The sequence below is a fragment of the Odocoileus virginianus genome, chromosome 8 (assembly GCF_023699985.2).
Source record: "Odocoileus virginianus isolate 20LAN1187 ecotype Illinois chromosome 8, Ovbor_1.2, whole genome shotgun sequence".
Classification (NCBI taxonomy): Eukaryota; Metazoa; Chordata; class Mammalia; order Artiodactyla; family Cervidae; genus Odocoileus; species Odocoileus virginianus.
In genome coordinates, this window is record NC_069681.1 from 77,766,395 (window position 1) to 77,792,062 (window position 25,668).

Sequence of the window (25,668 nt, forward strand, 5' to 3'; positions counted from 1 at the left end):
GAGGTTACTCTTGTTATATGTCTTCTAGAAGATATATATGTGGATTTTATTTTTTACATCATTAAATTGGGTGAGTTGATGTTGAGGAAAACTGATGAGTTAAATGAATGTTTATTAAATTATCTTCCATTGAATTCACCAAAATTATTTAAAAGGAAAATGTGTCTTAAGTAGAAGCTACCACAGACTGGAGAGAATTGGTGCTAGATAAGCCATTTAGACTGAATTGAGTGTGAGAACATTGACAATTGAGTAATATATCCCTGAATCAGGTGTATAAGGGAATGTATAATAAGTGTTCTTTCATTTGCTAATCTGGAGGGAGAAGTTGAGGTATGGGCAGGCTTTGAAAGAAATGTTGTTCAGTCACTCAGTCCTGTCCAGCTCTTTGAAACCCCGTGGGCTGCAGGACGCCAGGCCTCCCTGTCCCTCACTTCAGTTCAGTCACTCAGTCATGTCTGACTCCTTGTGACCCATAGACTGCCGCATCCCAGACTTCCCGGTCCATCACCAATTCCCAGAGTTTACCCAAAGTCATCTCCATTGAGTCAGTGATGCCATCCAACCATCTCATCCTCTGTTGTCCCCTTCTCCTCCTGCGTTCAGTCTTTCCCAACATCAGGGTCTTTTCAAATGAGTCAGCTCTTCCCATCAGGTGGCCAAAGGATTGGAGTTGCAGCTTCAACCTCAGTCTTTCCAATGAACACCCAGGACTGATCTCCTTTAGGATGGACTGGTTGGATCTCCTTGCAGTCCAAAGGACTCTCAAGAGTCTTCTCCAACACCACAGTTCAAAAGCATCAATTCTTCGGTGCTCAGCTTTCTTGATAGTCCAACTCTCATGTCCATGCATGACTACTGGAAAAACCATAGCTTTGACTAGATGGACCTTTGTTGACAAAGTAATGTCTCTGATTTTTAATATGCTGTCTAGGGTGGTCATAGCTTTTCTTCCAAGGAACAAGCATCTTTTAATTTCATGGCCATAATCACCATCTGCAGTGATTTTGGAGCCCCCCCCCCCCCCCCCCAAAATAAGGTCTGCCACTGTTTCCCCATCTGTTTCCCATGAAGTGATGGGACTGGATGCCATGATCTTAGTTTTCCAAATATTGAGCTTTAAGCAACTTTTTCACTCTCCTCTTTCACTTTCATGTAGAGGCTCTTTAGTTCTTCTTCATTTTCTGCCATAAGGGTGGTGTCATCTGCATATCTGAGGTTATTGAATTTCTCCCGGCAATCTTGATTCTAGCTTGTGCTTCGTCCAGCCCAGCATTTCTCATGATGTACTCTGCATATAAGTTAAATAAGCAGGGTGACAATATACAGCCTTGATGTACTCTTTCTCCTATTTGTAACTGTTCTGTTGTTCCATGTCCAGTTCTAACTGTTGCTTCCTCTCCTGCATACAGATTTCTCAAGAGGCAGGTCAAGTGGTCTGGTATTCCCATCTCTTTCAGAATTTTCCACAGTTTATTGTGATCCACACAGTCAAAGGTTTTGGCATAGTTAATAAAGCAGAAATAGATGTTTTTTTGGAACTCTCTCTTTTTCAGTGATCCAGCGGATGTTGGCAATTTGATCTCTGGTCCCTCTGCCTTTTCTAAAACCAGCTGACCATCTGGAAGTCCACAGTTTATGTATTGAAGCCTGGCTTGAAGACTTTTGAGCATTACTTTACTAGTGTGTGAGATGAGTGCAATTGTGTGCTAGTTTGAGCATTCTTTAGCATTGCCTTTCTTTGGGATTGGAATGAAAACTGACCTTTTCCATTCCTGTGGCCACTGCTGAGTTTTCCAAATTTGCTGGCATATTGAGTGCAGTACTTTTTTCAGCATCATCTTTTAGGATTTCAAATAGCTCAACTGGAATTCCATCACCTCCACTAGCTTTGTTCGTGGTGATGCTTCCTAAGGCCCACTTGACTTCACATTCCAGGATGTCTGGCTCTAGGTGAGTGATCACACCATTGTGATTATCTGGGTTGTGAAGATCTTTTTTGTAAAGTTCTTCTGTGTATTCCTGCCACCTCTTCTTAATTTCTTCTGCTTCTGTTAGGTCCCTACCATTTCTGTCCTTTATTGAGCCCATCTTTGCATGAAATGTTCCCTTGGTATCTAATTTTCTTGAAGAGATCTCTAGTCTTTCCCATTCTATTGTTTTCCTCTATTTCTTTGCACTGATCACTGAGGAAGGCTTTCTTATCTCTCCTTGCTATTCTTTGGAACTCTGCATTCATATGGGTTTATCTTCCCTTTTCTCCTTTGCTTTTGGCTTCTTTTCTTTTCATATCTATTTGTAAGACTCCCTCAGACAGCCAATTTGCTTTTTTGCATTTCTTTTTCTTGGGAAGGGTCTTGATCCCTGTCTCTTGTGCATTGTCACAAACCTCCATCCATAGTTCATCAGGTACTCTGTTGATCAGATCTGGTCCCTTAAATCTATTTCTCACTTCCACTGTATAATAGTATGGGATTTGATTTAGGTCATACCTGAATGATCTAGTGGTTTTCCCTACTTTCTTCAATTTAAGTCTGAATTTGGCAATAAGGAGTTCATGTTCTGAGCCACAGTCAGCTCCTGGTCTTGTTTTTGCTGACTATATAGACCTTCTCCATCTTTGGCTTCTAAGAGTATAATCATGATTTTGGTGTTGACCATCTGGTAATGTCCATGTGTGGAGTCTTCTCTTGTGTTGTTGGAAGAGGGTGTTTTCTATGACCTGTCCCTCTCCACCTCCCAAAGTTTGCCCAAATTCATGTCCATTGTATCGATGATGCAGTTGGGGAACCTTATTTTTCTGTAGCAGAGCTAAAGGAAAGACTTTGTGGTCATACCTTTTTTCTCTGGGTTTAATAGGTGTATAGCTTTTCGGTGAGGTAAGGCTTAGAGTTGTGAATCAAATGTCTTATTACTGATTTTACAGGAAAAGAAAAAATAAGTGCTGACCTACTAAACTAAAATGATGGTGGATTATGGGTTCCATTCTGTCTCAGTAAATTTCTCAGGAATCTGGCTCACCCGAGAATAGTTAGAGGTAACCAACACTGAGGGTCCCCTATAGTATGGGATATGGTCATAGTCCAAGTGAAGCTGGTTCTCAATTGGAGGAGCTTAAGCAGACTTGGAGAGAAATTAAACAGGAACAAAGGACTCACTACCTTTATTCCCACCTTCCTTCTCTATGTTACTTATCCATTTGATTAAGCAAGTGTAGTTTCAGTTGGGAGTTCTGATGTTAATTTTTTGAAAGATGTGTCCAGTGTTTACTCATCAGGGAGATACCATCTACATTTTTGTTTAAATGGTAGAGCCAAAGAGAATTTCTTTTATTTAGAGATTAATTAATAGGATACAGATAGATAAACACAGATCCTTTGAGGATATTTTAGTGTTCAAAAGATAGGTGATTAACACTAGGAGGAATGAAATTTTTGTTGGATGAAAGAATTTTAGACTTATGTTCTAAGCTGCCAAGAAAATTAAGCAGTAAATGACATCTGGGAAAAAAGGAACAAAAATAATATACCATAAAAAGAGAAATGACAGAACTAAGGATAAAGAGGAGCAGAAACATATTTCTGTTATAGAATGAAATTTATTATAAACAGCAAGGAGCAGAGTAAGCAATATTGAAAATGTAATCAGGAAGGTTTCTGTTGAACTTAAGGGAATTGCATAGAACATGGGTATAGTGGGCAAAGACATAAATGCAGATAAAGAGAATTGCAGATGATGGAAAGTCATGATTGGTTTCTGTGGAGAAGACAACAGTATAATGGAAAGTGGGAAAATTTTAAAAAATAATTATAATGAATAATAATAATGAATGAAAATGTGAATCTGGAAATGAAGAGGACTCATATTTTAGGAAAGTATTGATAGCTTACTATGAATGGTGCTGGATTTGTGATCTCCAAGGAAGAAGATTTAGCTTCAGTACCAGGGACCAGGCTTGATCACTCAAGAGCTTTTGTGCAGCATAGTTTTATTAAAGTGAAAAAGGACAGAGAAAGCTTCTGACATATTCATCAGAAGGGGGACAGAGAGTGCCCCCCCCAATAATCTTATTAAGGCCTCACACACTTTTCCCAGAACCACTCCCACAATGTATATCTTAAGTTAGCAAGATTAGAACTAACAATAGAAAGGCCTTAAGAGACCTGCTCCCATAACATACACATCTCAAGGTAACAAGTCAGAAGGTTGCTGTTAAGAAGGACAAACATGTCCTCAGGCAAGATACATCATTATATTGACTAAGACAAAAGTGAAAGAAAGTGAAGTCAGTCCAACTCTTTGAGACCCTGTGGACTGTTGCCTACCAGGCTCCTCCCTCCATGGGATTCTCCAGGCCAGAATACTGGAGTGGGTTGCCATTTCCTTCTCCAGGCCCGACCCAGGGGTGGAACCTGGGTCTCCCACATTGCGGGCAGACACTTTAACCTCTGAGCCAAAGTTTCTCCTTTTCTTCTCCTTGAAATCCCCAGACCCATTTCTCCTTCTTGAGGGCTCTGGACCTCTTCTTCACTGGCCCTGGACTCCTTATCAACCTACCTAAGGATCAGCTCTCTCAATATCCTAATGGGATTTACTGAATTTTTAGAGATTATGGAAGTGATTTCATAAGCATCAAGGGAAAAAAAAAAGGTAAATCATGTACAACAGAACAGTAACGGGGCTGACATTTCTTTTCAGCCACCGAAGATTTCCACAGTTAATGATTCAACAGTTGCAAAGTTTCGATCAGAAAATAAATGTAACTAGAGTTTTTCCTAATTAGCTAAGTTGTTCTAAGGGCAAATGGAGGATTTTGTTTGAAATTCAAGGATTTAGAAAACGTGTTATCCCCTTTTTATTGTGAGGTCACTCTTTCTACCAAGTCATGTGCCTTTTCCCCTTTGCGTTCACTTTTGCTTATGCCCTTAAGTCAAACTTTTTGTTTTCTTATTTGCATATCTGATTCTCTTTTCTCACCATTTAAATTTCAGTATTCAAGTTTTAGGTGTAGCTATATCTATGTTTTAGATATTTGAAAATCTGAATTTTTAAAGGGTGATATAAATAAATAAAATTGGCTCAGGAAGAAGGAAGGGGAAAAAATCCTAATAGGCTATAATTATAAAAGAATTTCAGAAAATTACCCTCTAATAATAATAAGGGCCAATGAGAGTTATGTTAATGTGGGTATTTCAAATATATCTGTGTGTGTGTTTGTGTGTGTGTGTGTGTGTGTGTGTGTAAACCATGCAGAAATTCTAAGTCTTTTTAATTGTTCCAGACATGAGGGGGAAAGGAAAACATTTAGATATAAAGCCAAGATAACTGGTCAGAATGCTAAAACCTGATAAAAGATATCCCTCCAAAAGAAAACTGAGATTTTATTGATACTAATGAAAATTGTTTGCAAAAAGAGAATTTACTATAGTAAAGCAAGAATATACTATGGCCAAATGTTGGTTAATTCCAGGAATATAAAAAGGGTTACTACTAGAAGAAAACCTGATGTTCTTGTTATAATTCACTATATAAATGAGTAAAAGGGAGAGGCCACACAATAGATCTTTTTGACAGATGCTGAAAGGGCTTCCAATAAAAAGGAAAATCAGTTTGCTTACAGTTAAACCCAATAAAACAGGATTTTAATGCGTTCATACTTCTCAAACCAGTGAAAGTGAAGTCGCTCAGTCTTGTCTGACTCTTTGGGACCTTATGGACAGTAGCCTACCAGGCTCTTCCATCCATGGAATTTTCCAGGCAAGAGTACTGTAGTGGGTTACTATTTCCTTCTCCAAATATGTCAAACCAGTATCTATCACCATATCGTAAAACACAAGCATTCCCAGTAAAATCAGGAGCAGGATGAGAAAATACAGTAACTCTGCTGTGATTTAACATTGTTTTGAAAGCATTAGCCAATATAATTACATAAGAAAATAAAATTAAAAGGTGCAGTTGTTGGAAAAGAGGAAGCAAAGTTACCATATTTCTAAGAGAAAAATCCAAGAGAATCAACTGCAGAACTACTAAAAACAAGATGGCCATAATGAGTATTTAGAAATCCACAGCTCTCTTTACATCCCACTAATAATCATTTAGAAAATATTATAGGAGTAAAAAAATCAGAAGATTTAAAAGCCAAGTGTATGAGAAATTTACAACCCTGTACTATCTCTATAGTAGTGAGGAGTATAATATTTAACAAAGAAATTAGTCAGGAAAACTTAAGTCACTGAATAAGTAACTGGCAAGCAGTTTTAAAAAGAAAAAATAATGTAGACTACTTACTTGATTTTACATATATTCTGGATGAGCCAGAGATTCTTTGTTTAATAATCTTAAGATTTTATTTAAAAACTTTTAAATCTATGATGATTTTATATATATATATATATATATATATAAAAAATGAATTAGTAAAAGTATTAACAACCAGTAGTTTTTTTTCTCTTTAACTTATATTATTGAAGGATAATTGCTTTACAGAATTTTGTTGTTTTCTGTGAAACCTCAACATGAATCAGCCATAGGTATACACATATCACCTCCCTTTTGAACCTTCTTCCCATCTCCCTCCCCATCTCACCCCTCTCAGTTGATACAGAGCCTCTGTTTGAGTTTCCTGAGCCATACAGCAAATTCCTGTTGGCTATCTATTTTACATATGGTAATGTAAGTTTCCATGTTACTCTTTCCATACATCTCATCCTCTCCTCCCCTCTCCGCATGTCAATAAGTCTGTTCTCTATGTCTGTTTCTCCATTGCTGCCTTGTAAATAAATTCCTCAGTACCATTTTTCTAGATTCTGTACCTATGTGTTAGAATACAATATTTATCTTTCTCTTTCTGTCTCACTTCACCCTGTGTAATAGGCTCTAGGTTCATCCACTTCATCAGAACTGACTCAGTTGCATTTCTTTTTATGGCTGAGTAATGTTCCATTGTGTATATGTACCACAGCTTCTTTGTCCTCTCATCTGTTGGTGGGCATCTAGGTTGCTTCCCTGTTCTAGCTATTGTAACTAGTGCTGCACTTAACAATGGGATATATGTGTCTTTTGCAGTTTTTATTTCCTCAGGCTAATATGCCTAGAAGTGGGATTGCTGGGTAATATGATGGTTTTATTTCTAGTTTTTTAAGCATTCTCCATACCATCTTCCACAGTGACTGTATCAATTTACATTCCCACCAACAGTGCAAGAGTTTTCCCTTTTCTCCACACCCTATCCAGCATTTATTGTTTTTTTTTTTTTTTTTGGATGATGGCCATTCTGACCGGTGTGAGGTGATATATCATTGTGGTTTTGATTTGCATTTCTCTAATAATGAGTGATGTTGAGCATCTTTTTATGTGTTTATTAACCATCTGTCTGTCTTCTTTGGAGAAATGTCTGTTTAGGTCTTAGTGGGAACACTTTTTGATTGGGTTGTTTGTTTTTCTGACATAGAATTATATGAGCTGCTTGTATATTTTGGAATTAATCCTTTGTCAGTTGTTTCATTTGCTATTATTTTCTCCTGTTCTGAGGCTCATCTTTTCACTCTGCTTATAGTTTCCTTTGCCGTGCAAAAGCTTTTAAATTTAATCAGGTCCCACTTGCTTACTTTTGTTTTTATTTCCTTTACTCTAGGAGGTGGGTCATAGAGGATCTTGCTTTGATTTATGTCATTGAGTGTTCTGCCTATGTTTTCCCTCTAAGAGTTTTATAGTTTCCGGTTTTACATTTAGGTCTTTCATCCATTTTGAGTTTATCTTTGTGTATGGTGTTAGGAAGTGTTCTAACTTCATTCTTTTACTTGTAGCTGTCCAGTTTCCCCAGCACCATTTATTGAAAAGATTGTCTTTGCCCCATTGTATATTCTTGCCTCCTTTGTCAAAAATAAGGTACCCATAGGTGCATGGGTTTATTTCTGGGCTTTCTGTCTTGTTCCATTAGTCTATATTTCTGTTTTTGTGCCAGTACCATACTGTCTTGATGACTGTAGCTTTGTAGTATAATCTAAAGTCAGGAAAGTTGATTACTTCAGCTCCATTCTTCTTTCTCAAGACTTCTTTGACTGTTTGGGTCTTTTGTGTTTCCATATGAATTGTGAAATTTTTTGCTCCAGTTCTGTGAAAACTGCCATTGGTAATTTGATAGTGATCACATTGAATCTGTAGATTGCATTTGGTAGTACAGTCATTTTCACAATATTGATTCTTCCTACTCAGAAGCATGGGATATCTCTCCATCTGTTTATGTCATCTTTGATTTCTTTCACTAGTGTCTTATAATTTTCTGTGTATAGTTCTTTTGTCCCCTTAGGTAGTTTATTCCTAGATATTTAATTCTTTTTGTTGCAATGGTGAATGGGATTGATTCCTTAAATTCTCTTTCTGATTTTTCATTGTTAGTAATGTAGAAATGCAAGTGATTTCTGTGTATTAATTTTGTATACTGCCACTTTGCTAAATTCACTGATTAGCTCTAGTAATTTTCTAATATTGTCTTTAGGGTTTTCTTTGTATGATACTATGTCATCTGCAAACAGTGAGAGCTTTACATCTTTTCCAATGTGGATTCCTTTTATTTCCTTTTCTTCTCTGATTGCTGTAGCAAGGACTTCCAGAACTATGTTGAATAATAGTGGTGAAAGTGGAAACAGACCCCCTTGTCTTGTTCCTGATGTTAGGGGGAATGCTTTCAGTTTTTCACCATTGAGAATAATGTTTGCTGTATGCTTATCATATATGGCCTTTACTATGTTGAGGTAGGTTCCTTCTATGCCCATTTTTTTTTTAAGAGTTTTAATCATAAATGGGTGCTGAATTTTGTCAAAGGCTTTTTCTGCATCTATTGAGATTATCATATGGTTTTTATATTTTAATTTGTTAATGTGGTGTATCACATTGATTGATTTGCATATATTGAAGAATCCTTGCATTCCTGGCATAAACCCAACTTGATCATGGTGTATGAGCTTTTTGATGTGTTGCTGAATTCTGTTTGCTAAAATTTTGTTGAAGATTTTTGCATGTAAGTTCATCAGTGATACTGGCCTGTAGATTTTTTTGTGTGTGTTGTCTTTGTCTGGTTTTGGTATCAGGGTGATGGTGGCCTTGTAGAATGAGTTTGAAAGTGTTCCTTCCTCTAAATTTTTTGAAAGAGGTATAGAAGGCAAGGTATTAGCTCTTCTCTAAATATTTCATAGAATTCTCCTGTGAAGCCATCTGGTTCTGGGCTTTTGATTTTGGGGAGATTTTTGATCACAGCTTCAATTTCAGTGCTTGTGATTGGGTTGTTCATAATTTTGATTTTTTCCTGGTTCAGTATTGGACGATTGAAGTTTTCTAAGAATCTGTTTCTTTCAGTTTATACATTTTAGTGCCATATAGTTGTTCATAATAGTCTCTTATCATCCTTTGTATTTCTGCATCGTTTCTTGTAAACGCTCATTTTTCATTTCTAATTTTGTTGATTTGATTCTTCTCTTTTTTTCTTGAGGCTGGTGAAAGGTTTGTCAATTTTGTTTATCTTCTCAAAAACCAACTTTTAGTGTTATTAATCTGTAATATTGTTTCTTTTGTTTCTTTTTCATTTATTTCTGCTCTGATCTTTATGATTTCTTTCCTTCTACTAATTTTGAGGGGTTTTTTTTGGTTCTTTTTTTCCCAGTTGTTTTAGGTGTAAAGTTAGGTTGTGTACTGGATGTTTTTCTTGTTTCTTGAGGTAGAATTATATTGCTATAAACTTCCCTCTTAGAATTGCTTTTGAAGCATCCCATAGGTTTTGGTTTGTCGTGTTTCATTGTTGTTTGTTTCTAGAAGTTTCTTCATTTCCCTTTTGATTTCTTCAATAACCTGTTGGTTATTTAGAAACGTGTTGTTTAATCTCCATGTGTTCATGTTTCTTACATTTTTTTCCCTTGTAATTGATACCTAGTCTCATAGTGTTGTCATCGGAGAAGATGCTTGATACGATTTCAGTTTTCTTAAATTTACTGAGTTTTGATTTGTGACCCAAGATGTGGTCTGTCCTGGAGAATGTTCCATGTGCACTTGAGAAGAAGGTATATTCTTCTGCATTTGAATGAAATGTCCTGAAGATATCAATGAGATCCATCTCATCTAATGTATCATTTAAGACTTGTGTTTCCTTATTAGTTTTCTGTCTTGATCTGTCCATTGGTGTGAGTGGGGTGTTAAAGTCTCCAGCTATTTTTGTGATACTGTCAATTTCTCCTTTTATGTCTGTTAGTGTTTGTCTTATGTATTGAGGTGCTCCTATGTCGGGTGCATAGATATTTCCAATTGTTATGTCTTCCTCTTGGCTTGATCCGTTGATCATTATGTAGTGTCCTTCCTTATCTCTTGTAAAATTCTTTATTTTAAGGTCTGTTTTGTCTGATATGAGGATTGCTACTCCAGCTTTCTTTTGCTTCACGTTTGCATGTAGTATATTTTTCCATCCTCTAACTTTCAGTCTGTGTGTGTCTTGAGGTGGGTTTCTTGTAGACAGCATATATATGGGTCATATTTTTATATCCATTCAGCCAGTCTGTGTCTTTTGGTTGGAGCATTTAATCCATTTACATTTAAAGTAATTATTGATACATATGTTCTTATTGCCATTTTCTTAATTGTTAGGGGTTGGTTTTGTAGATCTTTTTTCTTCTCTTGTATTTCTTGACTATATAAGTCCCTTTAACATTTGTTGTAAAAGTGGTTTGATGGTAGTGAAGAACTTTTAGTGGTTTTGAAGAGCTTTCTACTATTATGTCCAACCCATTTTTCTGTGATACTATTGGTATTTTCATTATCTGTTTGTAGGTGTTTACACTTTAGGGATATTTACCATTTCTCTGTAAGAAGAAATACAAAATTTCCTTTCAATTGGTCACTTGTTTTTTTATCATATTTTACGGTTATCTTTTCTGTGACTGCTATTATTATAATGAATTATTTATATCTAATTGTTTTTTAAACTGGAGCACTGAGTTGGGCAAGGAGAAGAATTCAGAAGTTACTTCCACTGTGAAATAAATGCATAATAGTTGAACTAAGAGATCCTGTCTTATTCAGGACTTTAAGTTATTATATAATGAAGTGATATGATACATGAATGTTCTTCCAGGTAGCTAGATGACACTGCCACTTTGAGAACTGTGGTTAAGTTTTGCTTTACTAGAGTGATCTTATGTAGGCACCCTTTGTAAAATTGTAACACTGTCAAAAACTTAGGCCTGTCCCCTATTGCTGTCCTGTTCCCCCCCCCCCCCCCATTTATAGGAGTTACCACAATTTAACATAACAGATGTTTTGCTAACTTAATGTGTTATCATTTGTCTTATCTCTAATATGCTGGTAGAATGAAGACACCAATTTGGGACTTTAAATAGTTCCTGGCATTATGGCAAGTACTCAATTTGTATTGGTTAAATGATCAAATTTCCCCTCATGTAGATTGTTTGGGGATAGATTAAAAGATGAATTGGAAGAGGAAGAGACTTGAGAAAGAAGGAGCAATTTATGTCCCATTGTGGTGGTCTTACATCAAAAGCTTAGCTAAAGTGCTAACAATGATAATAAAATAGAAGAGGCTAATGGAAATGACATTAAAAAGAAGAAATGGGTTACCATTCTTACTTGTATTTTTTTCTTGTTTGTATTTATAACTAGTAAATAAAAAGGAAATATTCTTTGTGTTTGTATTATTTTTATATGGATGTTTATAAAGCAAAATTATAGATGATTGAAAATGAGGGAGTAGATGCTGTGATCTTTGTTTCTTTTGTTTCTTACAAAACATTCCTTCAGAAATACAGGCATTAAAGTATCTAGTGGAAATCATAATGATTTTTCTGGTTTATTGTTTTTCTGTAATTTTTTTTTTTAGAGCTTTGCTTCCTGTTTTACATCACAAATCTAAAAAAGGACCCCCCCGTCAAGCCAAATACGCTATTCATTGTATCCATGCAATATTTTCTAGTAAAGAAACCCAGTTTGCACAGATATTTGAGGTAAAAAGAAAACATTTTTTTGTTTCATGTTATTGTTAAAAAAAATATGAACGAGTTTATGGAATGTTCATGTTTGGAGATGTATCATTTTGTAATTTTCCAAATTTGAATCAGTATAATCAATCAATATTAATGATTGGTTAAAATTTGAAAATATCTGATGATTCATTTTTTTAATGCTAGCTCATTCAGAAATCAAGCAGTTGTACAATAGTTTTGATGTTACTTTATACATTTAGTATTAGAAAACTTTTTTCATTAGTAAATAATTACATATAAAATCGTAGTTACTCATAGTAGGTAATAGGTGACTGTTCTATCAGTTTATAGATTTTGGAAGTTAGATTTCTATACATGAAATACTACTGAAGTGTGTGGGGTTTTATATATGAATACTAATTTATAATTAGGGTTAAATAAATTTGTACTTTAATGACTGACGTAATTTCATATTAGATTAAAATGTGCCTTTTCCTTTGCAGGGCATGTGATCCACACCCAAAGATCCTTGATAGTTGGTGCTCTCCAAAACACCCACTGCAATTTAGGTACATGGCAGATGGTTTTGGACAGGACCAAATATCAAGGACCTTTGTGTGTAGACCCAAATGTCTTATTGGGTATATTGGGACAGGACCAAATTACCTACTGACTGTCTTTTCAGCATGTATTTTATTTTTTCTCTACTTTGAATTACCAGTACCCTTTCTGAGTATGGGAATTTTACTCTAAGCTATTAGAATCAGGGTCTAGCTTTAGCCTTCTTACTGCAAATAGGAGCTAAACAGAAAATTTATAAAAAAATCTTGTAGTTATAGTCTAGGAGCCTTGAATGAAGTCAAAACAATTTGGAAGTTATGCTGAAACTAACCCACCATAAATACATAGACTTGCTGTCTATTTTAGAAGTATTTATGCTAATTTTGTCATATTTTCATGATTTATATTAAAGGCAGGGTAAAGGAGGAAGAAACGTTTTCAGTATCTATTAAACAGCATCTTTGCTATAGATACTCAATCATAATATAATTTAAAAGTTGAGGTGGAGGTATTTTCTATTTTTTTAAACTTTTTAATAAGAGGATGACTTCAGTGGACTCATGTTGATTTCTAGAAAGGTTTTTTTTTTCCCTTGAATAATCTTTTGTTCTCTCCAATGATGATGAGGAGGAAAATGCTGATAATAGCTTGACTTTATTGGTTACTTTTAATATCTGTAACTTCATCTTTACAAGAACCTACCCTGGTAATCCTTCTCCTATAACATAGAAGATTGGCTGGTTTTCTGAGAAAAGGTTTCATAGACACCTCTAACCTTTATCAGATTACTGTTAATCCAGAGCTGCTGCTGCTGCTAAGTCACTTCAGTCGTGTCCAACTCTGTACTACCCCATAGACGGCAGCCCACCAGGCTCGCCCATCCCTGGGATTCTCCAGGCAAGAACACTGGAGTGGGTTGCCATTTCCTTCTCCAATTCATGAAAGTGAAAAGTGAAAGTGAATTTGCTCAGTCCTGTCGACTCTTCACGACCCAATGGACTGCAGCCTACCAGGCTCCTCCATCCATGGGATTTTCCAGGCAAGAGTACTGGAGAGGGTTGCCATTGCCTTCTCTGGTTAATCCAGGGACTGATCATTAATTTTGGTTTTTCAGAAATTATTTTAATATCTTATTGTGGAAAATTGTCACACAAGATAATAAATGAATTGGAAAAAAGTACACTATCAAGTTATCTGTTTCTAGTGTAAACAAGTTATCACTTAGATGTGCAGTGGAGGTATTGAGGGAAGTCACCGAGAACAAGAAGTACTGTCATTACTTTTGACTAAATGAAGCTTTTCATATTGCCCCAATGTGTTGGAAAAGAACAGTTTTGTGTTGTTTTTCAAGCCTAGAATGCTTGGTGTTCAGTATAGGAGGATACCTACACCTTTATCTTAACCCCATTTCCCCAGCCACCCAGTTTCTTTTCTCAGAGGCAGCCAGTGTTACCAGTTTCTAGTGTACTTTTCAGGAGATACTTTATTCTTATACAAGTAATATAAATACACAAGACACATCTTTTGTCCCCTTCCTCCTCTCCTTATGCCAATGATAATGTGCTCTAGCCACTCTTCTGATTATCTTATTTTAAAAATTGAACAATATATTTTAGGTATCAACTATGTGAGTAAATAAGCAGTCTCCTTTTGTTATAGCAAAATGAATATTAAAATAATATCTTTATTTTACTATAAGAGTAATAAAATAGTTTTATTAGTTATGGTACTTAATATCTGATGCTATAAAAATCCACAAAAAGGCTTGTAACTATCCATAATGAAAGCTTATTTCTTGCTCATAATAAAAGTCCATTTGGGTGTTTTGATTGCATTCTAATCAGTTTTTTAGCCATGCAGACCCTTTTTGACTATTGGCTTCTCTTTCCTGGTGGCTCAAGACAGTAAAGCATCTGCCTGCAATGAGGGAGATCTGGATTCGATCCCTGGGTTAGGAAGATCCCCTGGAGAAGGAAATGGCAATCTACTCCAGTACTCTTGCCTGGAAAATTCCATGGACAGAGGAGCCTGGTGGGCTACAGTCTATGGGGTTGCAAAGAGTCAGACACGACTGAGCAACTTCACTTTCTTTCACTTTTGCTTTTTCTCTTTGAGTCCCGTTGGATCCTTTGTATTAAGCCACCAGTGAGTAAAGAGAGAGAGAATGTGGAGAAGATACATTGTTTATGTCTGCCTCAGTTCAGGCATAGCATACCTTACTTTCATCCCCATTCTGGTAACCAGAACTTCTGACTGCACATAGAAGCATCCTTATGCCCAGAAAGCAGAATAGAAGTAGGTATTGGTGAGCCGAAATGGCTACCCACTCCAGTTTCTTGCCTGGAGAATTCCATGGACAGAGGAACCTCATGGGCTACAGTCCATGCAGTCAAAAAGAGTTGTACACGACTGAGCAACTTTTCAGCAGTTGCTGACATATTTATATATGCAATCATAAAATGTATGATACATGATTCTTCATATTGAAATGTTTCTTTACCTACTTCTAAAATGTAATTTGGGGAAAACTGAAAATACTTAGATATGATGCCTTCTAGTCATAAAAGTTGTCAGTAAAAGTTAAATGTAGCTCGAACCACTGCTTATACCATGTATTGGAACTTGTGTGGTTTTTAGCATTTGTAGATGAGACATATGAACAGTTTAGTTGCATGTTTATGGAGTTAATCATTTTCCTTTCCTCACTTTCAGCCTCTGCATAAGAGCCTAGATCCGAGCAACCTGGAGCATCTCATCACACCACTGGTGACTATTGGTCACATTGCTCTCCTTGCACCAGATCAGTTTGCTGCTCCTTTGAAGTCTTTGGTAGCTACTTTCATTGTGAAGGATCTTCTGATGAATGATCGGGTAATTTATATTTTCTAGATGTGTATTCTTCATAATGCTATCTTCTAAAATTTTATGCAACAAGGAGAGAAGTGGAATGATGTAAATTGCACTTCAGTTTGGTTGATTTGTTTTTAGCTTTTCCTGTCTTTTTACCATGCTGCATCTTCATTATAAGGGAAACAACATTGAAACATCTCTTTAGTTGAGCACAGGGCTATGACCTGGAATGCTTTCCTTGATAAATACAAGATATCACTGGATTCTGTCTATTTCAACTTTATAGGGATGTAAGTTTTTTAATGACATCTATTTTTTAAAAAACGTGAAGATTGACAGGTTAGTTTGCAGTATGGTTGTCATGATAGTAGTTGTTGCATTTCATACATACAATAGAGAGTTAAAAGATCCCTGAGGGAAAACACTGGGAAAAAAAGTAGTGATTTTCTGTCTCCATTGTGTGAATATTTGGGGCAGGGTATGTTTGGGTGTCTTGGAGAATTGACCCCTACAGTCATGTGGAGTTTTATGCATGTGTTTGTGTATTTTTAGATATACATATGTGTAGAAAAGAATACTGTAAAACTGGGATTTTCAGAATGTTAAATGAGCGTTGGTTTCAGATTAAAGTTACCAGCTGCATTAGCCCCTAACAAGAGTAGGCCTGTTCTATGATGCATTGACTTCTCTCTGGCTGTGAAAGTTGTAGAATGCATCTTCTTCCAATAGAAGATTGTTTTCTGTGTTGAAAATCTGTTTCGCATAGCCACCTTAATTAATGATCTAAGCTAGATGTTCTGGATAACTTGTGGCAACTTCTGCACCAGTACTTGCTGCTCCGCCTTGTACTTCTGTATCTGGGGATGGCTTCTAAAGTATTATGAACCAACCTCTGCTAGCCTCAGATTTTCCTTCTGGAGCATCCTTAGCTCTCTCTGTCTTCACGGAATTGAAGAGAGTTACAGCCTTGCTCTGGATCAGTCTTTGGCTTAAGGGAATGTTGGGCTGGTTTGATCTCCCCTCCAGTCCATTAAGCTTTCTCCATATCAGCAATGAGTGTGTTTTGCTTTCTTGTCATTCACATTTTCACTGGAGTAAAATGTGGAGTAGCACTGGAGTAGCACTTTTAATTTCCTTCAAGAACTTATCCTTCACATTCACAACTTGGCCCAAGAGGTTTAGTTTTCAGCCAGTAGTAGCTTTTGACACGCCTTCATCACTAAGCTATATCATTTCTAGCTTTTGAAATGAAGTTGAGAGATGTGCAGTGCTTCCTTTCACTTGAACATGTATAATCCATGATAGGTTTGCTAATTTTCCCAATTTCTATGTTGTTGTATCTTAGGGAATAGGGTTGCCTGAGAGATGGGGAAAAGGCCAGTCTGTATGTAGAGCAGTCAGAACACACACGTTTACTGATTAAGTTCATTGTGTTAATGGGTGTGATTCATGGCACTTCAAAACAGTTACAATAGTACCATTAAAGATCTCTAGTCACTTATGACCATAACAAATATAATAATAGTGAAATCATTTGGAATACTGCAAGAATTATGAAAATGTGACAGAGATATGAAGTGAGCAAATGCTGTTGGAAAAATAGCACTGATAGATACTTGACACGAACCTTCAATTTGTAGAAAATGCAGTATTTGTGAAGCCTATTGAGACAATTTTTGTGTGTATACAAAATGTATGTCAGACAGTTGGATTACAGTAAAAATAAAATTTGTATATTTAGAGTGTGTAATTAGAACTACAGTAAGATAGGAAAGACAATATGAAACAGAAATAGTATTTGAAGTGATAATGCCAGAAAATTTTTCAAAATTTATGAAAGACATCAAAGCTGTGCATTCAAGAAGAGATGCAAACCCCAAGTAGGATCAGTATAACACAGAGCTCACTAGATACATCATAGTAAACCTAGAACCAATCAAAATAGAAAGGATTAAAAGCATTCATGCAAACAGAAAACCTTCCAGGGAACAAGACTGTCACATGACTTCAAGAGAAAACATTAGAAGATGGAAGATAATGGAATAATATCTTCAAATTATTGATTGGAAGAAAAGTACCAATCTAGAATTCTAAACCTGGAGAAAATAGCCTTTAAAAAGGGAACTCAACATAAACACATTTTCAGACAAAAACTGAGAAAATGAGAGAAAATATTTGCAAATCATGTATCTAATATGTCCATATTGTGTAAATACACATATAGCTCAATAGTAGAAATAGAGTTTGATTAAAAAATAGGTAGAGGCAACATTTTTCTAAAGAACACAAACAAGTCATCAGTAATTGTATGAAAAGTGCTCAACATCAGTAATCACCAGAGAAATGCAAATCAAAACCCCAGAAAGATAGGACTTCACTTCTCTTAGAATGACTAATATAAAATAGACAGATAATAAGTGTTGGTGGAGATATGAAGAGAAGGAACCCTTTTGCACTGTTGGTGTGAATGTAAAATGAAAAACAGTATGGAGGATCTTCCAAAAAATTAAAAATAGGAAACAAAAAAGTAAATTGAAGCATCACATGATCCAGTAATAAATACTTCAGAGTATTTATCTGAAGGAAATACGAACACTAATTCAAAAAGATCTCTGCACCCCTATGCTCAATGCAGCATTATTTATAGCAATCAAGACATGGAAGCAACCCAGGTGTCCATCTAATGGATGAATGGATAGAGGAAAAGTGGTGTATATATACAATGTAACATTGATTAGTCATTAAAAAAAGGAAAAAGTCCTCGCATTTGTGACAGCATGGATGAACCTTGAGGGCATTATGCTGAGTTAAATAGACAAAGATGAATACCGTGTGATGTTCCTTACATGCAGTATCAAATCTAAAAAACCCCAAGTAACAGCAACAAAAACTCAAACTCATAGGTACAGAGATCTGGTGGTAGTTGTCAGAGGCTAGGGATGAAGGATGTGTGAATTGGGAAAAGGAATTCTAAAGGTACAGTTGTAAAATAAGTCAAGAACTGTGATGTACAGCATGGTGACTATCATTATTAATACTGCCTAATATATCTGACAGTTTCTGCTGAGAGTAGGTCTGAAAATGTCTCATCATAGGAAAAAAATTGTAGCTGTGTTGTGATGGTGATAACTAGACTTATTGTGGTAATCATTTCATAATATATGTAAATATTGAATCATTGTACCTCTAGAACTGATATGTCATATGCCAATTATATCCTTTTTAAGAAAGAGAATTATTAATTTGAAAAAAAGTGAAAAATGAACTGGCAGAATGGGAGAAAATATTTGAAAATCATATATATCTGATAAGAGACTTAAAACTCAACAAGACAAACAGCTTAGTTTTCTTTAAATGGGCGAAAGACCTGAATACCTGTTTCTGCCTGCTCATGCTTCATCTTTGCTTTCTTCTGACCCATCTTTGAATTTACTCATCCTCTCTTCAGATTTGTTGAGTCTCATGTTACACCCATAAAATTGAATTCTTAATTGCACTGTTTATATAGTTTTTTCCTGTAATTTCCTTAGGGTTTTTAAATAAAATTTTTAGTTCCCTGCCAGAATTCTTTTTCTTACCATTTAATCTTTCAGCACCTCTAATTATGTTTAAATTTATGTGAGTTAGTCTCAATATCTGTATCTCCAGTGGCTCTTTTTCTTTGTCTGGTTTTCACTTGATTGCTGGTTGGGTCTTACCTTGCACACGTTATTGTTGATTGAGCTGCATGCTTTTTGTATGAAAAGTTATAGAGATCATTTGAAGATCTGGATGATTTTATAATTCTTCCAAAGAGTATTCATTTTTGCTTTTGATAGGCAGTTGAGCTGCTCTGAAATAATTTTCACTCAACAAGCTGGGCTTCAGTTTTTGACAGGCTGATTGTTTTTCTGATCACTTTTATGTTTAGGGTGTTTTTATTTGGGATCCACCCAAAAGTCTAGGTTGCTTAACAAGTCAGTCAGTCAGTTCAGTCACTCACTTGTGTCCAACTCTTTGTGACCCCATGAACCACAGCACACCAGGCCTCCCTGTCCATCACCAACTCCCAGAGTCTACCCAAACCCATGTCCATTGAGTCGGTGATGCCATCTAACCATCTCATCCTCTGTCATCCCCTTCTCCTCCTGCCCCCAACCTTTCCCAGCATCAGGGTCTTTTCAAATGAGTCAGTTCTTTGCATCAGGTGGCCAAAGTATTGGAGTTTCAGCTTCAACATCAGTCCTACCAGTGAACACCCAGGACTTATCTCCTTTAGGATGGACTGATTGGATCTCCTTGCCGTCCAAGAGACTCTCAAGAGTCTTCTCCAACACCACAGTTCAAAAGCACCAATTCTTTGGCGCTCAGCTTTCTTTATAGTCCAACTCTCACATCCATACATGACCACTGGAAGAACCATAGCTTTGACTAAATGGACCCTTGTTGACAAAGTAATGTCTCTGTTTTTTAATATGCTGTCTAGGTTGGTCATAACTTTCCTTCCAAGGAGTAAGCGTCTTTTAATTTCATGGCTGCAATCACCATCTGCAGTGATTTTGGAGCCCAGAAAAATAAAGTCAGCCACAGTTTCCACTGTTTCCTCATCTATTTGCCGTGAAGTGATGGGACTGGATGCCATGATCTTAGTTTTCTGAATGCTGAGCTTTAAGCCAACTTTTTCACTCTCCTCTTTCACTTCCATCAAGAAGCTCTTTAGTTCTTCTTCACTTTTCTGCCATAAGGGTGGTGTCATCTGCATATCTGAGGTGATTGATATTTCTCCCGGCAATCTTGATTCTAGCTTGTGCTTCTTCCAGCCCAGCATTTCTCATGATGTACTCTGCATATAAGTTAAATAAGCAGGGTGACAGTATACAGCCTTGACGTACTCCTTTTCCTATTTGGAACCAGTCTGTTGTTCCATGTCCAGTTCTAACTGTTGCTTCCTAACCTGCATACAGATTTCTCAAGAGGCAGGTCAGGTGGTCTGATATTCCCATCTCTTTCAGAATTTTCCACAGTTTATTGTGATCCACACAGTCAAAGACTCTACTTTTTATTGGACTCAGAATTCTTTTTTTTTTTTCCTTCTAGCTCTGTGACAGTGATGCAAAACATCACTCAACCTTTAAACCTCTTTCATTTTCAGAATCAGCTATCATTTATATATCAGAAAAGCAATTTTAATGCCAGGCTCACATCTCAGTTATTCTCTTTTCAATACCCTTGAACTGTTAGCATCTAGTGGTGTTACTCTTCAAACTTTTCTTCTGTTTTTCTCCAGCCCCAGCTAACCACAAAGCACCATTTTACCATATGTTTATCTCAAAACAGTATACTTATTTAGTTTTGCTTGTTCCTAAGGTTTATGAATTATTTTATACCATATATTGATATATTCTTGGGTGACTTGCTATCATCATTATGGATTTGTTTCTTAGAGTAACCCTTGATGTTGAATCTAGCTGTAGTTCATTCATTCATTACTCTGTATTATATCTTGTGTGAAGTATATCTCATGTTCTTAATGGAAACATGGTATATTTCCATTTCTTTCTTGTTTTAAACAGCTACTCCTGTGCCTTTTTTCTTCTTTTTTATATAGCCTTCTGATGCATATGAGTATAAATTTCTCCAGGTTACATTCACAAGAGTGGTATACTTCTAACCATCAGTCTGTTCATTTAATTTTTCACTTTATTACTGAAGTATTTTTCAGACTGGTTGTAAAAGCTTATTTTCCTTTCAGCTGCATATGACATTATTGTCAGATTTCTTAAGTTTTGTGCATCTAATAAATACAAAATAATATCTCTTAATTTGCATTTCCCTGGTTACTAAGAATGTTTATGTCTAGTCATCATTCTTGTTGGCTCTTTTCTGAAATTCCTCTTGATGTCTTTTGCCTTTTTTTCTTTCTTGGGTTGTTTATGTTTTTCTCACAGGTAATCTTTACACACTTGGTATTTTTTTCAGGTACATGTTGAAGTGTGTTCATAAAATGTGTAAAATCTCATTTATGGTGTGTCTTTCTATTCCCTTTATAGTGTCCTTTGAACAAAAGTTATTAATTTTAATGTAACTAAATTTATCATTTGTTTCTCTTGTAGTTAGTGCTTTTTATATCTTGTTTAAGAAATTATTTCCTATGCCATTGTCATAAAAATAGTCTCTCATACGTTGTTTTAAAAGTTTTAAGGTTTTCTTTTCACACATAAAAATTTTAATCCATCTGGTATTGATTTTTTTCCTTTTTTTGTATGCTATGACTCAAGAACTCCATTTCTTTCTATTCTCCATTAGGAGAACCAACTTTCCCAGCAGAATTTATGGAGTGATTTCTTCTTCTTCCAGTCATCTGCAGTGCTATCATTCTTACACAGCCTCTTTTTTTTTCCCATTGCTTAGTTTGCTCATCTACAATGTGTCTTCTATTAAAATTTTGTAGTTTTCTCTGTAAGCAGATTTAAATATTTCTCTTATACAGCTTTGTTAGATATTTCAGTTTTAAGAATTATGTTGTTGGTGGTGAATTTGGGCAGTTATAGTTTTTATCTTATTACCTTGTGCTAAACTCTTTTTCACTTTTCATCGTAATTACGAGAAAGGTCCATTTTGTTTGTTTCCTTATCCTTAAATATTGCTACATATTTTCTTATATTTCTACATGTATTTCCTATGCTTACCTTTTCTCATCTCAACTTCATCTTATCAGTTTTTAAAAGAGGTATATTCAAGTGTTCAGTTGTGATGATGTAGTTTTTAATCTTTTTTTAAAAAATGGTTTTTTGGTTATTTGACATTATCCTGCTAGTTTTATAGATGTTCATAATTTTGTATCTTATAAGATCAAAGAAAAATATGTCAGTAACCTTTTTATTAAAATGTTAGTATCCCATTTAACTCCATACCTCATTTATATGCTTTTTCATCTTGACTAGTATTTTTGTCCATTAGTTTTAGATTTTTTGTTTTTTTTTTAGTTTTGTTGCATCTATTATGGTTTTATTATTTTTGAACCTGTTTATTGATCTTATGATATTTTTTATTTTATATTTGTAATAATTTATGCTGATTGAATTTTCTTGTGAATTTAATATTTATGTGGAAGGCATCTTTGAATAATTCTTTCAAACTGGCTTGTAATTTGAAAGATTTCTGAAAATATTTTTCTCCCTATTCTTAAATATTAAAATTTTATTTTTCAACTCTCTTGGCTGTGGAAAATTCAGAACATTGTTTTTTGGCATGTAGTTTTGCCACCAAGAAATCTGAAGTTGATGTGGTTCTTGTTTCTTTTTTGGTAGGTTCCTCCATGGGAGCTTTGGGATTTTTTGGGATATTCTTAGTTCAGAAATTTCGTCAGTATGTTTCTAATGAAATTCTTTTTTTCCTTATTTTCACTTCATGCTTTGAAGTCACTTCTCTACTCAAGACTTTGTCCTTAAACTATTTGTAAATAGCTCTGTGTGTTTGGGGAGCTTGCCTTCTGTATTGGAACTTCCTGTCCTGTTGCCAGAAGGTTATCGGAGGTGCTCTTTGATTTCTGTTTCCAACTGGAAATTGTGCATGGCAAGTTGAAGTGAAAATGGGATCTCCTGTGTTCCAAGATTGGGTTCAGCTCTTTGGTCACCTTACTTAATTGCCTGACTGCTACTGTAAATTCACATCTCTCAATACTTTCAGTTTATCATCTCAGTGTTACTCTATGATTGTTCTAAAAAGATGACTTTTTGGAGGATGTTTTCTGTGTTTTTCTGGAGATGTCAATCCTCTAGCTCTGTCCCCCCCCCATATATTTTCTGTTTTTTGAAAGTTTTCTATGATTTTGGTTTTGTTTTCTGGGCTTCTGTGGTGGCTCAGCCGGCAAACAATACACAATGCAGGAGACCTGGGTTTGATCCCTGGGTCAGGAGGATACCCTGGAGAAGGGAATGGCTACCCACTCCAGTATACTTGCCTGGAAATTCCTTGGACAGAGGATCCTGGCCGGCTACAATCTATGGGGTCACAAAGAGTTGAACATGACTAACACTTTCACTTTTTTGCTTCCCAGCCCAGCTAACAGGGTAAGGGGGATGGGTGTGGGGTGGGGTGTGTGGGTGTGAGTGTATTGTCTTTAAGTAGGAAGATACTAATGTGTGTTTTCTGTAACTTCAGCTGCAAACCTTTATATTTGTTCCCTGCTCAAGACTTTTTGCAGCTACCTTTCCCCTTGTTTATTAACTATAGCTGACCATTGAGCAAAATGAAAGTTAAAGCTGCCAACCCTTTGTGTTGTGGAAAAATCTTTTTTATAATTTATAGTCAGCTCTCCGTATGCGGTTCCTTGGGCATTTGTGATTCAGTCAAACATAGATTGTGTACTGTGTATTACCGTAGTATATATTCGCTTAAAATCTACATGTTGATGCACCTGCACAGTTCAAACTTGTCTTATTCAAGGGTCATCTGTATCCTTTATGGCTCCATTGATTTTTATCCTATTCCTTGCCGGTTGCCTTAAATAAATGAAACTTTAGTCTTAAAGGGGGTTAAGCAAGGAAGTATACATAAGTTGTTGAAGTCAGTCCTGTCTCATACCTGCAAAGAACCAACTGGTGCTGGAGGCAGAAGGTTCATTTTGGTGCTGGTGAAGACAGGGCTTTCAACCTTTTTGCGTAAGTAACAGAAAACATAGTCATATATAATGACTGTTGCTGCAGAAGGTAAAGATTTCATTCATTCTCTAAATATTAATTACACATGAGAATTTATGTCTTAAAGTCCTTAATTTTTGTTTAGCTTCCAGGAAAAAAGACAACTAAGCTTTGGGTTCCAGATGAAGAGGTTTCACCTGAAACAATGGTCAAAGTGAGTGACATGCACAGATCTGTTGATTTTAATCTATTTAATATACCCTATTATTATTATATTATAGGTTTTAATAGTTCCTGTTATAAAGATATAGCTATTGAAGTAATTCAGGTTTTTATGTTTATTCTCTGACATCCTTTGGGCCATGAGAGTATAGGGCAATACTGAGAAACCTGAGACTTTGGGCAGCTGAACATAATCTAGTTTGGAAAATAGAAAGAGTTTGAAAACTCCTTCCATGTTTCTTTTTCTTAGATATCAATATTTTAATGGCAAAAGACAATGCTGGCTTTAAGTACCTTCTCCTTTCAGTAAAGATGGTCATCCAGGTTTTAAGATGGTTCCTCAGGGCTTCCAGGTGGCGCTAGTGGTAAAGAATCAGCCTGCCAACACAAGAGAAAGAATCTGCCTTTCAATGCAGGAGATGAGGGTTCGATCCCTCATATGTCAAGAACATACCCCGGAGGAGGAAATGGCAACCCATTTCCAGTATTCTTGCCTGGGAAATCCCATGGACAGAGGAGCCTGGCAGGCAGCAGCCAGTAGAGTCACAAAAGAGTTGGACACACTGAGCCTGCACACACATCTTTTCCATGGGATTTGATAAACTTTTTTATTAAAAAAATTCAACCTGTAATTTCTTGAGTTAGGAGTCATATGTAAAAGATTGCTTATCGCTTCTTTAGGAGTATTACTTCTCTAAAACCGTATGTAGTCTGTAATATAGACCTCATATCAATCTGCTGCCCAAGGTGTGAAGGCCAAGAACAAATACATTAAATGTTGTTTTTCTAATTATAATTTCTTATAAATAATTTTGTTGTATATTTATGTTTCATACTGTGAACTACTTTTTCACATTATTGCAGTTTTCAGATTCTGATACTATTTCTCCGGACCTATAGGGCAGTCTTCTTTAGCATCATTGAATGATGCTAGAAACTTTTGAGTTCTAGTATGAACCAATTTTCTCTGCATTGGTCTCAAGCACCAGTTTTGTATAGATGGACAACACTGTATTAGAAGGCAGGCCACCTGCACTTAAGTACATGGTTACGAAGTGGCCAAGGAAGGGAATCTGAAGAGTATAAGCCACATACCACTGTCTAAAACCCATTTAGCTCTGAAGCTTCAGATCTATAAAAAGTAAGATAATATGTAAAAAAGAGAAAATGTGTTGCACCCCTTCAGAAAGGGTTGTTCCAAATATTAGAGGCAGTAACAGGTATTAAAGTACTGATATTGATAGTAAGTACTTCATAATTATGAAAAATGCAGTACAAATGTAAGGTGGTATAAACTCTTAGACACAAAAGATGGAATATGATTTGCATTTGGGAACTTCATGGGTTAGGGAAGTTAGCATGATTTTACTGTGGATTCTAAAGGGTAGAGTGTTAGAGAAACATTTTTTAAAAAGCAGGAAGAACCAGTTTTT

The 25,668-nt window shown here is 35.9% G+C and overlaps 1 protein-coding gene across 8 annotated transcripts in view; it reads left to right on the plus strand.

Annotated features, from left to right (window-relative positions):
- Nucleotides 1-25,668, plus strand: part of PDS5B (PDS5 cohesin associated factor B) — a 169,899-nt gene that overhangs the window by 107,165 nt on the left and 37,066 nt on the right. For all 8 annotated transcript variants that reach the window (XM_070471777.1, XM_070471781.1, XM_070471783.1 and 5 more), the window contains exons 20-22: nucleotides 11,879-12,002; nucleotides 15,255-15,413; nucleotides 24,159-24,227. In XM_070471777.1, coding sequence (XP_070327878.1) covers nucleotides 11,879-12,002; nucleotides 15,255-15,413; nucleotides 24,159-24,227 — 352 coding nt within the window. The remainder of the gene's footprint in view (nucleotides 1-11,878; nucleotides 12,003-15,254; nucleotides 15,414-24,158; nucleotides 24,228-25,668) is intronic.